The 22,180-nt window shown below is 41.1% G+C and overlaps 2 protein-coding genes across 2 annotated transcripts in view; one reads left to right on the forward strand and one right to left on the reverse strand.

The window, feature by feature from the left end:
• The window catches only part of st6galnac5a (ST6 (alpha-N-acetyl-neuraminyl-2,3-beta-galactosyl-1,3)-N-acetylgalactosaminide alpha-2,6-sialyltransferase 5a), a 59,632-nt gene extending 53,765 nt beyond the window's left edge, over positions 1–5,867 (forward strand). Inside the window, exon 5 of the mRNA XM_037083247.1 lies at positions 2,379–5,867. Coding sequence (XP_036939142.1) covers positions 2,379–2,637 — 259 coding nt within the window. The 3' untranslated portion in view covers positions 2,638–5,867. The remainder of the gene's footprint in view (positions 1–2,378) is intronic.
• Positions 5,868–9,123: 3,256 nt separating this feature from the next.
• pigk (phosphatidylinositol glycan anchor biosynthesis, class K) overlaps positions 9,124–22,180 on the reverse strand; it is a 31,590-nt gene continuing 18,533 nt past the window's right edge. Inside the window, exon 11 of the mRNA XM_037083246.1 lies at positions 9,124–10,536. Within this exon, the coding sequence (XP_036939141.1) occupies positions 10,420–10,536 (117 nt within the window). The 3' untranslated portion in view covers positions 9,124–10,419. The remainder of the gene's footprint in view (positions 10,537–22,180) is intronic.

The raw sequence follows: 22,180 nt of genomic DNA on the forward strand, positions 1-22,180 counted from the left end.
GGGCCGCTTCGTCTCTTTGAACAAACTCGGCTTAGGCTGATACTCGGCAATCATTTTAGTTCTGCTGATGACTGAGGACTGTAGATTTTACTGGATGCGATCAAACTGAGGTTCCTCTTTTCTGCTTCTTTTTAAATTCACCTCCTTGAATGGTTCTCCATGTTGTGAAGCTGCTGGCTGATTTTTGAAAGTACCATCCTTCCCTTTTTTTATTTCCTACAGAGCAACACATTTGAAAAACATGTTGACCCGTGAAGGAAATTGTGTTCATTACTTCTCACAGAGAGCTAGTTCACTTCTTTGCACCTGTAATTCTCCTTTTAGAGGCCCTGTGTCTAAAGCCTTAGTTACTGCAAGTTGAACATGTTGATACACAGTGGGCCACCTCTTTGGCTGTTCATTTCTCTACCAATGCATGCAGAGAGGCCAGGGAATGATGTGAGACGATCCCTGTCAGATTTTCATGACATTGTATTATTTGATATGGATTTATGGTCACAAAAGTTTCAAGAAAACGAGGTCTGTCACGCACAACATGAAGACGAAGAGACAAATGGAAGATCTTGCTATATGATCTTCCATATTTCAAAAGCAGCACAACATTAAGTTGAACCCGAGGCTTCAAGGAAAATCAGAAGTCTCTGAAGGTTTCAATAAATAAACAGGGCGGTCTGCATTTGAAAGAAAACCATGCATACGAGAGAGAACACCACTTGTCCTGAGATAAAAATATCCCCCTTTCCTATGATTAACTATCATTTATTCATTTATGCTACTGAAGCATTTAAAGAGGAGAGAAAATACAACATAACTTACTCCCTTAGCTGGATTATTTTGATTTTTGCTACAAGATAAGAGGGAACATTTAATCAAGTCCGGAGCACATGCAGTTGATGTCTGAAGGTGTGAAGGTCTGGCTGACTGGCCACACAACCAGAATTGGCCGACAGATTAAACTAATGGAAACGGAAGTGGAAAAATGTACAGATACTGGGAAATTAAAAATCTATGAAGACGAATGACTCTATGGGAGGCAGTCAAATAATGTTATTACATATAAATCTTTAATTTAAACAAATGGAAAGAGGGCAGGCGGCTGATGTGTTCAGTAATTAAGTCATCTTTTTATAATGTGTCAAAACTTTCAGTCAGTGCTGTAGCAGCCACACAGCAAAAATATGTTTTCATGATTAGTTTCTATGCATGAGTTGAGTTGAGTTTACTGTATTGGGTTGACCTGGACATCAGAGTCATATTGGTGCTGCAGCATTCGATCAGGTACAAGCTCCAGGTGCGCTGCACTTCAGCGTTTATACACCTGTCAACTGAAACGCTCCCCCCCCCCCCAAATACAGTAAAAAGAAGAAAGACACGAAAAACAAACAGGAGAATACACACGGAACATATTTTGTTTGTTTTACGTTAATAGTGTTTCGTTTGTTCTGTGTCGATATTTTACAACATATTGAATCTGTGTGCTTGTTTGTTTTTTTTCAGTGAATACAAGGAAAGTTGTGTTTGGTGTTTCGGTTGTTCTATCACAGAATCAAAGAAAACCAAACATTCGAAATGTACCAGCTAAGACAAAGCTGGAGACAGGAGAACGCTGGAAGATTACATTTCTCTTTGAGGATTTAGAGCTCAGTGTTGTATGAGACTGGATGTTAAAGCAGCATTATGTAACATTTTTTTAATCTTACTAACAGCTTTACAATCAGGTTGATGTCTTGTAGTGGAGGGAATGGCAGCTCTGTCTCAGCCACTCCGCCTCCCATCACTTGTTTCTGCACTATGTAGCTTCAGTGGGCGCGGCGGATCACAGCGTTACGTGCACGTTAACTTCAAAATACAAGTTTTCATCACGTAACATTGTTATGATGTCACAAGTTTTCTTTGTAGTTAGCGCCTACATTATGTCTGTGTTTGCGACAGTGGTGCTGCACGGATAGACTGAGGGGGGCGCCACATTGCACAACGAACCAATTTCTACATAATGTTGCTTTAATATGGACCGCCTTCATTTTGACATATGCCTGTGTGGAACATGCAACTACAAAATGGCTTCAATTCCTGCCTGAACTCCAGTTTTGTATGAACTTTTATTATTCATGCTGAAACATCACTGAGCCACTTTTTGAAGCGACGCGTCTCCATTTGTCTTCTTCATTGTGTTCGGCTGCAGGTGGCATTTGAATGTTATTAAAGCAAGCTAAATTTAGCGCCGTCAGCCCTCCAAAGGCAAACAAGTGAATGCAGATCAAATCCCCCTCCTGCACCTCAAAAATGGAAAAACTCTCTGTGGTGTCACATGAAACTCAAGTGACTCATTAAAGCGTTTTTAAATGTCAACTGTCTGCTCTCTGTCACCACCACTGCAGGGAGCCTCAGCACCACTCCGTCCCCTACCACTACTACGAGCCACGTGGGCCGGACGAGTGCGCCATGTACATTTCTCACGAGCGCGGGCGGCGGGGCAGCCACCACCGCTTCATCACAGAGAAGAGGGTCTTCGCCAACTGGGCACGGACTTTTGACATCCACTTCTACCAGCCGGACTGGAGCCCCCCGCCGCTCCCGGCCAACCGGACGCTGGAGGGGGCAGTCACATCGGCGCCCCTGGTGCCTCAGAAGACGTGACCGGCATCTGGGGCGAAGAAACTGCTTTTAGAGATTCATCTCAGAAAAGCCTGAGGATAGGGAACAGTTGCAGTGAGGGCTAGTGGACCCTTTGGAAAAAAAAAAAAAAAAGGTGAAAAAACATGAAGTAGGCCACAAAATAGTAAACACACATGAAGTCTGGGTTCGGTGAACATTTCTCCAGCTCCACCGCTGCAGCTCCGGCGGTGCGTTTGGTTTACGGAGGTGAACCACTTTTTTCAGTTGTTTTGTGAGGCTCGTACGAGGGGGCGACATCATGACACGCTCTCAATGCATGCATGCAGTGTCTTAACTGTGGATCCTCCTGGTCTTTGTGCGTACGTGTGTGAGTGTGCATTTGTTTACCAGAGGGATCACTGAGGATCCAAACTTGAGTTTGGGCTCGTCACAAAAGCTTCTGTTGGTTCGAAGATCTGTGCAGGACTCGTTCTTCACAGTTCACTGAAAGAAAAATGCCATTCCAATGCTCATTTTAACAATGTAGTGCTGGAGACGGTGCACGGTGAATACTAATAACACTCCAGCTAGAGGTAAAGCTGCTACAAGGAACTTTAATTTTCAGTTGATTCTGGTGCCCATTGTGGACAAAAGAGGAGAAATCACCACAGCATTGTGTCAAAGACCTTAATCTGGGTATGTTTGTTTTTCACGGGAAATGAAAAGAAAGATGCTTGATATTTTTAAAGCCATATTGCTTTTTTAAACACAACTTATTTGCAGGATGCATGGTGATAACATAATGTAACTATTTAACTACAACATGTGGTTGGTACCAGGACAAAAAGCTGGTAAGCTACTTCAAGGTCTTCAAACTCTTATTTGGCAACTTATTTTTTTAACAACTGAAATGACAATTTTGTCACCACAGAGGAGAGTGAAGTACCAAAAAAAGGAATTGAATCCAGTACTGGTATCTGTTCCATAGTCAGGGTCCAAGTACCACACCCTCGTCATACAGAGGCATCAGTATTAAATGGAGATTAAAAGTTAAAAGTTCCTTGTAGAATGCTAAAATATTAAATATTCTTCTGCGGTTTTAAGTGAAGAGGTCAAGTCGGATAAGTTTCATTAGACCCACGTCTCTCGGCTCAAACGCCTTCAGAGCTTTCTCGACTCTAGTTTCCGCTGCCCTTCAGGTGTGTGCGCTCACTGAAGTGTCGCCCATGTCAAACTTTGAAACGCAGCGCCTGCTGGCTGAACGACAAGTGTGTTAACATTATGTGTGTGCGCCTCCCCCCTGCCCCGCGCGTATGTATCATAAAGCTTTGTCGGCTCCTGTCACCAGTTAATAGCGCGATTTATATAGCTACAAGCTGGATTTCCATGTAAATGCACAGCTGTGTCACACAAGACAAGTGGGAGATTAAGATCGAGTGCAGGGATGCATCAGCGGCATCCATCCTACTATATTGTTCTGCTGCTGCTGCTTCCGTGAGCCTGAATCGCCTAGCGGGAGAATTACACCTTTTTCCTTTTCTTTTCTTTTTTTTTTTTTGTTGAACTGATGAGTATGTGATCTGTCACTCTTCTCCTCTCTCGCTCCAGATTGTGTTTCATGTGCACTCTTCTCTCATTTGATGGAGTATATTGTACTTGTAGACTGCCCCTTCCTCTCTCTCAGATCCTCTATTTTCCCTTCTTGTCCCTACTCCATGAATAAGAATCAGGTTGTCAGGTTGGTGAAAGCGAAGAGACGGATGGTTGTCTTAATGACACATCCAGGTGCTAAGTCCCTCATCTCTGTAATGTGAGTAATGAGTAGGGAGGTGCCGTGGGTCAGACACATAGGTGCATCACAGACAGCTGCAGGAGAGGAGATACTGTGCTGTAACATGATGATGGTGAGCTGAGCTTTAGCAGGTCTGATTTTTGTTTTTGAAAAAAAATATTATTTATTATTGTTGGATGCACCTAATTTACAAGTTTGGCGCACCAGTGCAACCAGTGAAAACGTTTGTCAGTAGTCCTGTCAAACCATGTTTCCCTAAACCTAGTCAAGTATTTTCATTGTCCTAAACCAAACAGTAGCAGACAGCAGAAAATAATGAGTGAACTTGGTGTAAAATTAACATGTGAACAGAAGAACAAGTATGTTCCAAATGTGATACGAATCCTGATCTCTTGTCTTAGAGATTCCTGTACCTAAACATTCAGTCACAACATTCGATCTGAAGCAGAATTTGTTGAAGACGTGTAAAAGTGATGGTCCCAGAGCAACATTCTTTATGATTCACCAACATGAAGATACCATATAAAACTTTTCTGTGTGTTGTCCAGGTCCGAGTCCTGCTGCTGACACAGAGACAAAGATGCGTGTTTGTTTTCTTGAGATGTTGACTCATCTGCAATGGTTGTGCACAATGGTCTGTATTAGCAAAGTGATAAGCACTTTTACTTACATTTTTTTTTCCTAATTAACTGAATCCTTTTTCGGGGCTGCAAGGACAGACTGTTCTTGTTTGATTAATTGTTTAGTCCTGAAAATGTCAGAAAATAGTAAGAACTGCCAATCACAACTTCCTAGAGCCCAAGGTGACATTTTCAGATCGATTATTTGGTAAAAACAACAGTCCAAAGCCTGAAGGTATTCAATTCAGGAGATACAAAACAGAGAAAAGCAGCAAATCCTCACATTTGACAAGGTGAAATGTTGAAATTTGCTTTATAAATGACTTAAAGGAACAGTTTGAAATTTTGGGGAATATGAATAATACCTTTTCTTGAAGGGTGAGAATCAGAATCGGGTCTATTGCCAAGTAGGTTTTCACATACAAAGAATACACGTTAGCGTTTTGTAGTAGTAAAATTAATGTAGAAATGAGAAACTAGATAAAGCAGTAAGTAGCACAAGTCAGGAAGCAAAATAGAACAAATATGAAAAAAGACTACTAGATAAAAATGGAGCTGCAGCTGGTTAGCTTAGCTTAGCTTAGCATGAAGTGAAAACAGATAAATTCAGTATTTGAATAGGGGTTGTGTGTTGGACTATTTCTTGATTTCAGGATTTCAGTCTGAACATTGTATTCTCTGCATAAAAAAATGCATTTCCGAAAATATCAAACTTTTCCTTTAATTAATTGATCAGCTATCAATTTTTGTCATTTAATTCGCCGTTGATTGAATCATTTCGGCTCTGATGTTGATTTTTTTTTTCCTTTTGCACATAATGAAAATGTATCATTCCACTCAATAAAGTATGTTTTATAAATAGTTGTGCATTCTGCAGTTTCTGTAGAGTATGTAACAGTGAAGAGACGGTATAAATGTAAGAAGTAAAATTTGAATGCAGTCTCTCTATATATAGCCCCTAGAAATGAAGCCAGAACAGGTTTTCTGAAGGATGGGAGGCCGGTGACTCACCTTCACCCTCCACTGGCGACGGCTGCCATCTTTACTTCTCAATCTTTTTCTTCCCATCTGGCTGTGACAACAGGCTGTGTCATACTGAAATAATCATGAAAGACAGGCCGAGCTACAAGGCCATTACTCCCCAGAGCAAAAAAAAACAAAAAAAAAACAGATCCCTGACCGCATTCATAACAGAGCGGTGGAACCAACAAAAAGTACTGTTACATCACCTGAAGGTAAGGCACATAAATCAAGGCAACACTGAAGGATGATGAGAGGAAACCGAGTGAAACACAGGGTGTCATGAACACTTCAATTATTAGACAAGTGAGTTCAATAAAATGTGCATAACTTAATGTGCACTCAGGATGATTGAAGGTCGGCTATTGTGTCAAAAACTATGAACAGGGCAGCTAAATGTTTCTCTCTTTATCTTCGCCTGATGAAGTACAGTAATACCAACAGATATCACAATACCAGGACTGAAACCAACAAGGGCTTTCGTTATTAATCATCATGTTTTTAATTCACATTTAAATTATTTGGTCTGGGAACAAGGTCTTTAATTCAAGTCGAATTTTAAGAGCTGCAAAACTGGACAGATGGATTAACCGACTTCAAATATTTTCAGTTCACTGGAGACAATGCTAAAATAAAACCTGCCTATTTTGAGTAAATGAGCTTCCTGGTGGTAACACTGTTTGCTACGGTCACTGGTTTGGACTGAAACTACACACACACACACACACACACACACACACACACACACACACACACACACACACACACACACACACAAGGATTAAACAGCCTCCTGTGTGTTTAATGTAGAAACCACTGTGACAGTAATCCCATCTTTAGTTTATTACTGTCCCCTGACAACTCGCAATCGGATACAGATCCAATGTTTTATAGCCAATGTCACACATAAAGAGGAAGAGAGAAAATAATGAGAGGATGAGGACACCCAAAAATGTAAATTTTGTCATTAATGCCAGAATGGTGGGTAACATCTGAAGTACATGGGGACAAACCAATGTTAAAAAAAAACATGAAAAGGCTCCATACAACTTGTCTGGGCACAATCTGATTCTGAGAGCTCTGAGATTTGTCACTTTGATTTCCAAACATTGTTATTTATTCTTCACGTTTCAGCTGGAATCTTCACTTTACCTGCTCGGCTATGCACCCCGTCTGAAGCGGCTGCACAGGCTCGACCGCAGTTTTTCATTTTATGTGTTCAGTCGGCTGTTTTCTAACAAATCATAACAAGTCCCCATCTACTTCAGTCGTTAAGGAGAACGCTTTAATGTAATTGTTATAAATAAATCTTTTGTGGATTACAAATCTTTACTATATATACTACAAATATTCATTTTTGGCTGAAGGGACTTTTGTAAAGGAAACTGAAAAGGACACTGAAATCAATACCTTTGCAGACCTGCAGACACTTGAAAATGAAAACTGGTGAAAAACCCCATTTACCAAGGTCAGGTCTTAAAATATCTCGTGTAGGTAGGTAACGAGTCTAAAAATCCAACCATTTCCATTTCACCCTAACACAGAGCCAGAAAATGTTTGGTTGACACTAACTTGACTCAATCCATGAGCAAAGGATCACATTTTCTGTTCATGGAATGAGCATTTCCAAGCACTTCCAGTCACAACAAGAAGTCATTCAAGTCCATTCTCGACCTTGGAAACAGCCGTGGATTAAATGATGTACCACTGTCTCTAAGTTTTAATATGCATCACTTGGTTCAACATATCAAAATTATTTGTTTCTGCAGTCCTTCATTTACATTCTCTTTGCTTTCTTAGTTCATGCTTCATTTAAAATAACTTTGCAGAAGTGCATGAATTTTAAACAGCTCAATCTGGACACAGAAGAGAAGGCTGTTCATAACATAGGGCTTCCTGTCTGTCGGAGCGCTCAGAGTGTGACAGTCTCTCCGCGTCTGTTGTGTTCTTACTCAAACTTAAAGAAAAATCTGCATTTCAAATGTAGAAACTCGGTAAGTGAGCACACCACTGAGCATGCTTTATACCAAAGCTTTTGTTCCAGATGAGAATAAAAAAAAAAAAATCTGACTGCTAAAATTACTGTTATCGTTGCTGGGAATGATTGACATTACAAAGGCTCACTGACAGGCAAGCAGTGGGAAATCCAGAGTTTCCATGGAAATTGAACAACATGTCAGGCGCGCGCACACAAATACACACACGCACTGTCTCTGGAACAGCATGTGTGTGCTTGTGTTTGTTTTTGCTTAAATCATTAAATTTAGCAGGCTGCCACATGCGACTAATGTCGACGTTGTTACAATTCTAAAAGACGACGAACGTACGTGTGTGTGTGTGTGTGTGTGTGTGTGTGTGTGTGTGTGTGTGTGTGTGTGTGTGTGTTTGCTGGTGAATCCCGACGCCGTTGGTTGTTTCAACAACCTGTGTGACACATTCAGAGCATCTTGCCCGACTCCTCCGCCTGAAATCTCTCTGCCTCTGTGGGGATGGCTGCTCTAATATTGTCCTGTCACTGGTTTCTCTCCACCAAGTCAGGTGTGAAGGAAGACAGACACTGATCTTTATTAGCATAGGGAAACCATAGTGACAGAGGAGTCGGGAGAGTACATCGCCGCACTGCAAGGTTGAGTATATTCAATTCCATCTGCGAGTGCTGAAGTAGGAACGAGGGGGACAGAGGAGGTAGAGTCAATTTTGAAGTGGGTTTACGAATAAACAAATCCCCCTGAGATCGGCTTGCTTTAATTTCTATCGTACCTGCTGCCAGGCTGGTGTACACCGATTGTACTCTATATGGAGGCTCGGATCCAACGGCTGTCTCTTGAAACGCAAGACTGGAACAGAAAGAAAACAACATTTAAAAACCTCCCCGGATCGTTTGAAATGTTTCCAGAAAGAAAAACAACAGAGCAGATGTGTAAGTCAACTCAAGCAGCACCGAATTCAAGGATGTCTTTGTGGAATAAAATAAGCTTAGCCTGAGCTCTGCCAGCCATATCTTCAAGGGTCTGTTACAGGAAAAAAGAGATCTTGTGTTTGAAACAGTAATTAAGGAAACTCAATATATGATAATAAAACAGGTGGAAACATTCCTCTGTGATCCAGTGTTTCATCTTTATTCAGGGTATCAAAATCCGACCAACTGAGGAAATAAAATGAGCTTGCTTTCTCTGAGAGAAGAATAAGATTACAGGAAATAAGACACCGGGAGGAGAAGGAGGAAGAAATAAGCATTGCATAAATAATGCATAAGAAAAGGTACTTGGTGGCTGACGCAGCAGCCGCCTTCCCAATACACATGGTTCAATTTCCAACTCCATCTATTTTCCCCTTCAGCCACGAGGGAGAGTGTCAGCGGGCACCCAATGGGCGGATCCTCACGCCATGGAGCAAAGATAAACTACCGCAGGTTCAATCCATATGCTTTGAGCATCAGTCACTCCCCCCCACAACAATAAGCCTAATGCGAAGTGGTTTACACATGGAGGGAAAGGGACGGAAAAAGGGAGGAAAACGCGTCCCGGCACAGAGGAGATTCATGTGGGACGGCCAGCGGCTTACTAGGTTATCACTCACTTATCGCTGCTGTAGTGCGAGACGTGGAATGGCCGGGGAAATAGCTGTCCATCACCCGGAATACAATCAGTGGAGTACATGGCTGGAGAGCTAATGGATGTTTCCACAGGGAGGGCAATTTGGTGAATGGGAAGAGTGGATGGGTCCATCATGCAAGATGGGATTATGTGTGATTGTTATCCTTCACAAGCGTGATATGACGGTCAAGGGGTGTAATGTATATGGACAAGGGAGACATTAAATAGTAATCTCTCTACAGCCCACTCACAATCAGCCAGCCCTCGTCCCACATTCTCTCTTTGTGACCGAGCAGACGTTCTGAGTAGCACTTAAACGAGAAAAAAAAAAGCTGCTGCTAAAATATGCAGAGCGGCATGCTCTCGAAAATAAATTAAATTCTTATCTGCTGACTCAATTCAGTGCATTTTTTAACCAAATCAACACAATTATGGAATGGCTTGACAGAAACAGAACTTTTGACACCAAAAGCGATAAATATGAGTCCTTGTCAAAAGCAAAAACTGACACAAAATGGTTTTTTAAAAAAAACAGCCTTCACATATCTGATGCATTACTTGAGTATTTGTCCCTTCTCACATCACATCTGGGGTAATACACAATCATTCAAAAGAATCTAAAGGCACCAAATTGCATCGCACACTTTCTGGCCCAGCAGGTGCGGGGGGCCATACATCTTCTTTCCCTTTTAAGGAAAATAAGCCTGTCACAAGCTGCACCTTGCCTCTAATATCCCGTCAGTGAAAGCTCCCCGTCTGCAGCTTCATGTCCTCAGACATCCAGCGTGCGAGGCCTTTAGAAGATATGTTTGAGGTGCTTCATGCCGTACGTCTTGAAAAACACCAGAAGGATTAGAGTCCACAGGCCCAGGATGAAGCCATCAGGGGGGTGCCAGTCCTTCTGCTTCGGTTTCTAAGTAGAGAAAAGAAGGGGGGTGAGGCGAGTTAAGGTGATGTGAGGTGGGGATTGGGGGGGCCTGTTGAGGCCACCGCTGATTGTTCTGTCATTCACACAGGCAGGCGAGCGTAGAATCACATATACACTCACTTTATCTCTACGCACACTTTATGCGCGCTATCTGCTGTCTCACGCACACAAACACAAAAGGTTCACACAAAAAGCGGGTGGTAAAGCTCATCAGTACACCTCCCCTGTCTTGTGTTTGTCCCATTCACTGCCACATCATCACTTTGTGTATGATTATACTTTTAAATCTCTCCCATATTAAACATGCATCTCACAAGGAGCACATTTATATGCTAATGCACCGGCAATATTCTGCGGAGAGATGAGATTTAACCTCTAAAAAATCTTCCTAACTCCTCCGCTGGCGACAAAGCTATAGATAGGCTGTGAAGACGCACTTAAGAGATTTCTGTTATCCCTCGCTACACAAGCTGCCATTATCCAGTCAAGAAATAACCAGTCAGAAAAGGCGTCCCCCAAAGCCAAAAACCCCCAAGACTTGGCAGAGAGGATGAACACACAGAGCGCACTCGAGTCGGCCTGAGTCACAAACTGTACACACAACGTAAGGACGACGCTCAGCGCAGTAAAGCTACACAAACACTAACGAGAACTGGGTTTCTCTAGCCACAGCGGCCAATGTACATTGACACTTTCAGAGTTACATCAATATCGGCTTAATGCACACACTCTTACACTGCAGTAGGAGTCGGAGCCGGGCTGACAGCAGACTGACGGATCCTGGAGGATTAGACGGTGGTGTGACAGCTCGGTCCAGGGTCAGGGGTCAGGGTTTGACTATTATCCCTAAACTCTGACGACGGCCACCGGATAAGTTACACAGTCTTACAGCATGCGGATCAATTAATCCAGTGCTAAACAGCATTTTACACAGTGATGATGCTCTGAGTTACTTTAATGGAGTACTATCATTTTATTGGGCAATAGACAGTTCCCTATAAACTCGCTACCCCCAGGTAACATCAGAACAACTGGAATTACTGAAAAATGGGTGTTTTATGCTGACTTTTCATTTGCCAGTCTCAGGTATATTTTAAAGTTGCTGGGCAGTCATTTATGATAAGAGAGCATTTAAGAGGCTCAATTTCATTGGTTAAATGTACAAAGCGTTTACTTAAAACACCTTGATACTCCTCTCTGACAGCGTGTTAGCAAGCAAAAACATAAATGCAGAGCCTGAGAATGGGAGTAATATTCTGAGATATTTCCCTCACACAACAGACACCACTGCTTGTGATGTATTATTCCTGTAGTGGAGGAACAAATCAAGTTACACTTTGCAATCTGATTCAACAGTAAGAAAATAGTTTTTAGCCAGCATTCATTATGTTATCTTAAGCATCTGGTCTGTGAAGAGATACAGCATGAGCCGTGTTCAATACTGTCACTAAGCTGTGAGTGTGACACTTGCCGTTTGTGTGACGAGTTTAAAAAATGAGGGGATGTTATACAATGAATACATACACAAACACATCATTTTTTCTGTTCTTCTTCTTGCAAATGTATTATTTAGTGATCCCAGATGATGTCTGATTTTTTTTCCTTGTAAATTTACCACTCTTATCTAAAAAATCTTCATTTTTTTCTTGCATATTCATGTTTGATATTGTTAGAAAATGTTCAATTTCTTTTGCTTAAAAATCTACCACTTAAATATAAAAACACATTTTTCCAGAGATATTTTTACATAATTACTATTCTTTACTTTTTACATGGAACGGCCATATTCCTCAAAGTACTGAGAAAGAAAGGGGGGGTTCCGCCATCAGTTCTTAAAACTCTGGTTGAACCCGTAATCTAAAAAATGTCTCATGACATCCAGCCCTGCAATTATATTCATCAGGTGGAAAGAAATACAACACAGAACAAATAATATAAAATAGAAACAAAAGAAAAAAAAGTCCTCTGTCCATTCAGTATTCTTATATCAGATGCTGGTGCAGACAATACAAAAATAAAAAGATACAAATGGGGGGCAGCACATTCTGGCTTTGATTTTCATTCACTTTTGCATCTTTTAAACTAAAATTCTTACATGTTGTACCTTTAATACCAAGAAGTTCTGTGTTTGTTTTTTTCGGTTTCATTTTTCTTTTTGTTTGTGGCAAGCTCTTTCCTCACTTGTGAAGGATGATTCATAATTCCATGTCTGCTTGGTGACAGATGCCAAAACTGTATGATTAGAAGGCAATTTGCTAACATTTGTTCACAGGTTTTTCTACCCTGAAGTGGCTAAATATGAATTAATACAGTTTATGATAGCAGACAAAAATATCTCAAACTTCTGCACGGTTCAGCTGTTTCAGAACAGCAACAGAAAGATGGAAGAAAACTTTGGAGGGGAGGAACTGTTCTGGTACTGTGGGCACTATTTAACTAATATAATAAATGTAATACTATAATTTTAATGACTGGTGGCATTTAGTGTTGAAACTGTCAAACTGTCTTGCAATTGATATGTAAATTGATTCTATCCAACCCATGCTGGCATCTAATTTTTTCATATTTTGCTGTATATCCTTTCCAATGAGAACTGCTGTATGGGCATATGTACCAGTGGACTTCCTTGCAGAACAAGTAAGAGACTGGCACACACTGCAGAGTCTGGTCAAATATGTGCAGTGTCGGAAGTTACCACCCACAAGCTCAAATTGCCAGTAAAATGCATCTTTGGCAGCTAAAATCCTGAGCGCCGGCTGAGACCTTGACATTTAAAACACCTCAGCTATATTCAGTTTTTTTCTGTTTGTCAAATTCTCCCCCTCTCTCTGACCACCGCACACTCTGTATCCATCAGCCAATGAAACCAAAGAGGCTTCTCAAATGCTGACTGTAACACTCCCGCTTCACAATGCAGAATTATCTCAACTCGTGGAGAAGGGTTATGATGATGAACTTGACCTGTTGCATAACACACGCTGTTACACACCGCACCCGATTCTATTCATGAAATAGCATTTAGAACAGACATGATTACATGTTCCTGAGAATAATGAATATTAATTACTTCTGCCAGTGAACATTATTGTAATTTCCTATTAGTTTTATAATTCTTGGTAAGTGAGGCGAAAAGTCAATTTCAGGAACTGCGTGGCTGTGTCGGGTACAGTCATCTCAATGCTGCCTTTTCAGTCCGAATCCAAGGTTACACAACAACGCTTCCAACTTCTGGAACCCAAACATGGAAAGACAAAAAATTGGATTACGTCTGACTCTGAATTTATTTAACAGCTCAATCAAGTCAAATCAATAGAGCCTCATTGCCATCCAGGATGCAAAAGCAGAGACAGCGAGACGTTTGCACTCTGAGTTACAGGCATGTTGTTTGACAGAGTCGGGGCTGAAGGTCCTAGGTTCTGATATGAAGCTGCATTCACACTGCTGATAGTACTGGAGCTAGTTATTCTGCTTATATTCACTTTTGTATTGGCCAGCAATGTGAGGCGATAACCACATTTGAAATAAAATCAGAAAAAAAGGAAGACTGAAGCCAAATTCAGACCTCAATAGGAACTGTGGCACATCAATCATGTTGTGAAACCTCCAGGCGGTTACAGGCACCTTTCCCACAGACACAATATCTACAGTAGAAAATGCCTGACAGAGCCCGAGCTGCAGGTGATGGGAAAAGCTTCAACAGTCATTCAGTGAGCAGCAGAGACAATAAGGCTCAAAGCATAATGGGATGTTTCCAGCGTCTCATTCAATGGCGCTTTTGTGACAAAGTGCGAGAAACTAAAGGGAACATCTCACTAACGCGTGTCAAAGTGTGTTCAGTCCTAAAATAGCTCTGAGTTACAAGCTTTATTGTCACAATCAACTTCTTATCATGGATGAAGGCAACGTGAACGTACCATTTTCTGCTAAAAAGGACAGTCAGAAATACATGACTTTCCCTCTCGCCTGTGGTGTTTTTATCAATTTTAATTGTTTCAGCCATAGAACCGTCTGCCTCCTCTTGAACATAACAGAACTAAATGACACTGTGTGGCTTGTGGTGCTCAAAGAGCCCCCCCAAAAAATACACTTGGAAAAACTCAGTAGCAATGTCTCTTTCCAGAAATCTTGACCAAGTTATCTACAGACCATGTTGTGAGCGGTTTCACGGTTTGTTGGAAATGTTTTCTTTCTACATAACTACAACCACCAACTGAAACACCCCACAGAAGGAAGCATGCATCTACTCTTCCACACACTGATGGACTCAGGGGGTGGAGGTTGGGGTTCATGGTAGGCAATTGCCTCCCATGGCCAGAAAAGGGCCCTCTTAGATACACCTATGGTAGATAAAGTGACATCAATATATGTGTCACCACTTTCTGCGCACTGTTGTCAGACTACATTTAGCTGAGGTACTTGATTTTTACCTTGTCTCTGAAATATCCCTAGTCTGCCCCTGCTTGGATGAGAAGCTTATGCACTAGACAGCACTGGATGTAGAAATTAACTGCATCATTTTCAGCTGCGATGTAACATTAGCCCGTTCATGAGTAGATGCACTTGTCTCTCTGGGGGTTGATACATAGAGAAAAGAGCTCCAACATAAAACTGCTCACAACAAGGGCTTTTGAGAAAGAGACACTGCTATTGAGTTTTTCAAATGTTTTTTTTTTTTTAAACTCCACAAGCCAAGCGCCATCTAGGTATATATCATTCAGAGAAGGCGGCCATCTCCACGGCCAAAATCTCCAACACTCAGAAACTCAAACCAAAACCACCTACATGGATAAACAGTACTTAAGGTCAGAGGCAAAATATGGATTGGTCTGTATTCTAAAGAGAGTTAATTCAACTATTTTTAAATGTTAACACATGGTATGCAATTGGGTCGCTTTAGTTTTTATTGTTTTGATTAAGTAAAACTAAAAGTACATAACTCAACATCACAAAGTTGGCAACAAGCAACAAAGTCTTGGCTCTGAGATAACCTGGGTTAGGCTAGCAAACAGTTTTTACCTTTAAATTAGTTTCTGTCAATGTGCAACAGTAACTTTAATTTCCTTTTCGTGAAAACTGCGGTAACTGTAACTTAAAACTGCAATAACTCAACAGACCAGATGAACGATAAAACTATAAATTACCCAAATCATGGCTTTGCTCACCGTAAGTTGCACATTGTGTAGCAACAAATGCAGATTGGCTTTATTTTTTTTCCTGACACAGTTAGCTGAATCCTGTCACAGTTTGGTACGCTGGTCGATTTTGACCCGTCTGTTCTAGTTTAGCTGAAACAGAGGCATCTCCCCAAATCCCAATTAAATTTGCCAGCATGCTTGAGCTGCTGTCCTCCATGTTATCCGGTCAAGCGCACACAGTGGCATGACAACAGTGATCTGTCCCACTGAGACATTGACATAATCAGATGAATACTGAGCTGACAGTTCGGGCTGCCATCACACTGCCACTGATTTCAGACAGCACAAATGTGTTCTAAATCACATATTCAATGTGGTTTTATTCCCTGCTTCCACGACTCTACATGCATCAGATCTGTGTTGCATAACAAAATCTGAGCTGGGATCTTTTCAGCTACAGCCTTGGTGACAAAGTTGCCGACAGGAAGACGAGTAGAGGACCTGAGGGTTAAACACCTGGAGGACGAAGCTGTGCTGTTCACAAGGGACGACCGGGAGCGAGAGGCCATTGAGGGCAGTTGACCTCCGTGACAATTGTAGGCAGAGGTGTGTGTGTGTGTGTGTGTGTGTGCGCGTGCATGCGTGCGAGAAAGTGTGAACCCCTTGGGTGAGGTAGAGCAGAGAGAGACGGATTGACTGTGACAGGAAGCCACGTCAGCACAGTCGGCAGATCGAGAAGCATATGTCAAGAGGGGGAGAGAGAGAGACAATAGAGGAGAAGCTGGCGACATAAAATCCGAGGAAAAGGGTGATAACCATTCTAATTAAACAACTTATGACCATTATAACTATCAAATACTGTAATTTGACAATTATTGGTTTTTTTTTATATATATAAAATAGTCATTTGTTTACTGTATAGAATGTACATTTTGTAAAACACATCTTATTGATGAGGATCCCTTAAATTTAGTTATTAACTCTGACAAGGAGGTTATGTTTTTGTCAGTGTCAGTTGGTTGGTTGTTTTTTTTCCATCAGCATGATTGCACAAAACCCACTGCACTGATTTTCAATAATGGATGGGTCTTGGCTCATAATGGGACAGATCCAGAATTGCACATCCAGGGCAATTTTAGTTACATCTTGCCCGAGGACACTCCGACATGGAGCTTAAACCAGAGATCAAACCTTTGACCTTTCGATCAGCAGATGGCCCTCTCCACATCCTGAACCTCGGCCCTCCCAAAGTTCAACAATATGCTCATACCTGAGGTCATGAGGGGTGGTGGTGTTGAACAGTGGTGAAACTTTCTGCAGAAACATTGGAAAGTGCTCTCAATATAATGCAGTAGAGGTTTAACACCTATGCAAACTACGAGCTCAATAATAAACAACTTCCTGTTAAAACTTCTCTGATAGAGTCAATGAAAAGTAAAGGTAACTGTAGAATTCATGGACGAGCTTTGTTTTTCTACAGGTTTATTAAATAAAGTGGCCACTGAACATACGCACTGAGCAGGCCACTAAAAACACTGCTGCTCTAGAGGAAAAAGACTTTATTTACAGCCATATTTCAGATTTTTCAGCCAGCAGATTAAAAGATCAACAAGTGATTCTCAAGCCATTTTTGACCCGACATCAAACACAACTTTGGCATTTCTATTCCAACACCTCTTGAAAATGATATAACTAAAAATTTTTTTTTTTTTCTTTTTCATCAGATGGGATTGCAATATATAATTAAAGAATATAACAATATGTATATATAATCCTAATATCATGTTATGTTCACTTGATGGATCTATTAAATTGCCAGACTGGCTGCTTATGCATAAACTAGTGTTGTGCTGTCAAATTATACTTTTTGTTTGATAATAATGATAACTATACTACATTTTTTTTTAAAAAGTATTCTGAACAGGCAATGCAAAGAAAAAATATAAAAAGAAAGAAAAAATTGTTAAAAGTCTCTATGACAAGTTTCCACAGACAAAGGTGACTTCTTCACACTGATTCTTTTGTCTGACCAGTCGACTGAAACCCAAAATATTTAATTTACAGACACTAAAGCACTAGAGAAAACCAGGAACCACCAACCATTTGTGATGCTGGAACCAGCAAACCTTTGGAATGTCTGCTTGATAAATTACTCAAACAAATAATCTGTTAAAATTGTTTTGTTTTGGTTTTTTATCTGTTAGCCTAATACATAAATGACTGATACAGTCTTGAATTAATTAACTACTTTGATCATCTACATGTTTTGACGAGAAAAAAGAAAAGCAGACACGAGGGAGGGAAAGGGGAAAAAAAATATGCACAGAAACGAGAGCAAGGAGCAGGGAAGAGCCGAGTGTTCGCTGACCTTCACTGACAGAAACATTCACATCCTACTGCCAAGGACGGGGACTGAAGCAGCCAGCCCCCCATTACACGCGCTTTGTGTTGCGAATTCAATTCACAAGTAAAATCAATTAACGGCTACCCACCTGATTGATTGGAGCTAATTAATATGGCCACGCAGGATGCTAATGTTCGTTGAGGGAGGTCTGAGACGCCCTGCCAAACACCAGCACGCCAAGGTCAAAACTGCTGCAAATTTATGTTGTGCGAGGCTGCGTGACAGAACAGCAGCCATTGTGCACTGCCAGGACACTCCACTGTATTGCCGGGACATTTAAAACCATGGCGAGCGCGCCGGGGCAATCACTGCTCAGGGTGCATTATTCTCTCATAAAGCACGATTTGCTTTTTGAGACGATGTTATTTGTAATGACTTGGCATGACCTAAATGATATTTAATTTAATTAAGGAGCTTGTCTGAGAGGGTTTGGCCTCACAACTCCAATACCCACTTTTGAAAAGTGTCAGTGTTGCAGGCTGAGTGAGGAAAAGGGGGATCTGGCGAGAGCACGGGAAGGAGGTAAGGCATTCATTTTCAGTTCATCCATTTTCAATTCTCCAGAGCCATATGGTGTGGCTTCAAGCTGGCAAAAGAACAAATAACAATTTGACGCCAGAGACTAGAACTCAGAGCAGCGAGATAGGAAAAAAAGCAGAATACACAAGAGAGTGGGGGGAAAAAAGGAGCTCCTTCTAGTTATTTCCAGAACTGAACATATTGTGATTAGGCGCTGGCAACGTGATGAGATGTGTGAGGCTGGGAGGAGAAGGTGGCGGGAAGAGGGGAGTCACCCTGTCACCACTAGCAAGACAACTGCCAATGGTGACAGGCAGGGCATTAATCAACGCCTCACATACACACACCCATGCACACAATGAGGGGAAGTTTGTGTACAGACGGCATACAGCGTAGCCTTATATACACACTGTCAGTCACTCTGATGACTTTTCTATTTACAAGCTGTCGCATGGTCTGCTGGCAAATGGAAAAATGTTTTTCTTAGAAGATAAACACAGAGGGAAGATTTGTTTTTTTTTTTGCGGGTGGCAGGATTGAAACCAACCACCGACCACTTGGGAATATTTTAGACATCGGATCTTATGAGATTCAATCACATCTAGTTCTTCAGATGAGTGCATCTGATCAGCGGACAACAAAAGGCGCTGCCACAGCGGCATGAAGATATCTCAGAGAGTTGTGCGCACCATATGACAGCTAATCAAAAAGAGGAGAGCTGTCAATAGGCTTTACGGACATTGGTCATTCTGCTGCAGTGCAGATGGATTACGGTGAGGGGGAGAGAGATGAGTCAGTCTTTCAGGACTCCCATCTTCAACCCAGCAGGAGTGCGAGCCGATAATCGAAATCTCTGGCAGGGGTCATCAGGTTGACGAGTGTGTTTGTGTGTTGTACGTGTGGGTGCATTTAAAAAGAGTAGGGGGGTAGACAGAAAAATAGAGAAAGATGGATAAAGATAAAAAGACAGGAGGGGGGGAAAGAGACAAAAGACAGAGTAAGCCAAGATATGAAGCCAAGTGGCAGACGGTGTAGGCCTAATGGGGTGTGTTTGTTTGTGAGCGAGCAAGTGAGCTTTCAAAAGTGCGATTGCTTTAGTGAATTGAAAATTACAGTCACACTTTATGGGCACTCTTATGTGAGCAGCGGGCATCAGATCTAAAACTGGACCGTTGTTTGCCAGGATTTTGAGGCAATCCTCGGCGATCAATTTCCCAGAGTGCCGCTGGGTGTGGAGACCCCTCCCATTTCCCATCACGATACTCAATAAGCGTCTGACCAAGCGCAGGCTGGTGGTCAGCTTCATTTCTCTGGGCCGACTGACTGTGACTCCTTTGTTCTCACCAATGTCAGTGTCAGCCAGAGATGCTTCCAACAGCAGGGCTGTGTTTTTATTTTTATTTCTTTTTCAGAATTCACATTGTTTTTGTTATCACTCACTCTGGATCTGACCTTTGGCATCAACACCAATAGTACAGTATCTGTCTTCATAGTGGAGACAGACATTATTGTCAAATATGGGCAAAGGGCAAATGGGCAAAGTTCAGGTATCAGAGTATCTGTAAGATGATATCCGATAAAATTTAGACAGCATGCTTATGGCCAAGACTTTGTGGAAGATGTAACTACTTAACTATTTAAAAAAAAGTTGTATTTGTTGACAGGACGCTGAGATTGCACTACAAACTTTAGTGGTAGATACCCATTAAACTTGAATATAGATAGAAAAATTTCTGGTACACAGCTATCCTGGAGTTAGTGTAGATTCAGCTCTGAAAAACAAATTGTCCTTTTCTGGGCTTAAAACCAGTGATGCCGGTAACATGTTACTTAGTAGCACGTTACTCTAATCTGACCACTTTTTTTCAGTAACGAGTAATCTAATATTAATATTTCCAAACCGGTAATTGAATTAAGGTTACTTATTCAAGTAACTGTGCATTACTATTATTTTTGTCATTTTCCTCAGTAAAAATATATATTTGTGTCAGCTGAAGATGAGAATATTAAGGCTTGTTGTACACTCTGTGCTGGCGACAAAGTACCACCAAGCTTCAAAACACAACATCAAATTTGAAGAAACATTTGGAGTCGCAGCAGGTGGTGTTAAGCAGAGAGCTGCGAGCCACGGCGTCGACTTCTGCATGAAGGAACTACCCAAACAACAAAAGCTTGACTTCGGTGCAAAACAAGTAAGAGTGGGAGAGTTGTAGAAGTTGGTCGGGCGGTATGTTCTAGAGGAAATTCTGCCCTTAAACATGTTTGACTTGCCCTCGTTTCACGCCATAATAAACAAGATCCCTGCTACTATCAATGCTTGGAGTTACTGTTAGAAATGCACTTCCAATAAAGCGAGTATTGGCAAAACCGGCTGTCATTTTTATGTTGAGGCGGTGGGGGTGTTGATAAAGTAACTTAGTTACAAGTAATCAGTAAAGTAACTATGTTACTTTTTAAAGGAATAATCAGTAATCAGATCACTTTTTCAAGGTATCTGAACTGCTTAAAACAGTAAAAACGCTGAATACATCTTTGCATCTGGTGTAAGCTTACAGCATTTGTAGAAAAACAACATAAACTGAAACAAACATGCTCAAACTTGCATCACCTACCATTCACAGCAGTATCCGTATAAAGTGGTTATGCCTAATGTGCTAGCATGTCAGCACATCAAACAGACATGGGGTTGTGTTTTTGTACACCTGGCGAATGAAAGCCCAACTTTTTTTTTTTTTTGCTTGATTTTTATCCCTGACAACTCCTGTGGGAAATATGTGGCTCTTTACCTGCTAAATGCCGCATGATATGTTTACCAGCTAGTGGCTAACTATGATTGATTAGTACTGTTTGAATGTAAGCGGTGGCCGAACCACAGAACAGAAACACTTATGCAATTAAATGCAATTCATTAAAAAGCTCTGAAAAATACTTCCAATGTTTGACCTTAAATGTGATTGTTTTTGTTGAAACTGTCAAAGTGAAATCCAATACTACTACAGCATAAATTCTGACAGACTCACAGTTATTTTCCTTATTCATTTTTGTTCTGATCATTTTCAGCATTGTTTAATTCTTCACTCTATCAAATATAATGAACAAAATGTGGAAAATTAAATCTTCAAATAGTTTCTTGCGCCCGACCTATGGTCCAGTATCCTGATAGTCTTCATTTACTGTCATAGTTTTGAAAGAAAAGCTGAAAAATGACTGAAACAATCAACTGATTGTCAGAACAGTTGGTGATTAATTTTCTTTTGATCGACTAAATAATCGCAGCATTCAAGGGATTTTGCACTGTATAATACTGTGTAAGGTCATGTTTTTACATCCACATCAAATTAATCTCCAAGTATTTTTCTCAGAGGCATCTGAACCCCAAATGTAAGCAACACTTGTGTGTGCTCCTGCCTGTGGCAAAGATTAATGTGACTTCTTTACTTTCAGAAGCACAAGTTGAAGAGGAAGCACAGAAATGGTATTTTTAATAGGTTCATAATGGAAAATCTTACAAGAACGACACAGGACCCGAGAATGTCTGTTTTGAATGCAGAGCACATGTACTAAAGGTGCA

The sequence above is a fragment of the Acanthopagrus latus genome, chromosome 21, assembly GCF_904848185.1.
Source record: "Acanthopagrus latus isolate v.2019 chromosome 21, fAcaLat1.1, whole genome shotgun sequence".
Lineage (NCBI taxonomy): Eukaryota > Metazoa > Chordata > Actinopteri > Spariformes > Sparidae > Acanthopagrus > Acanthopagrus latus.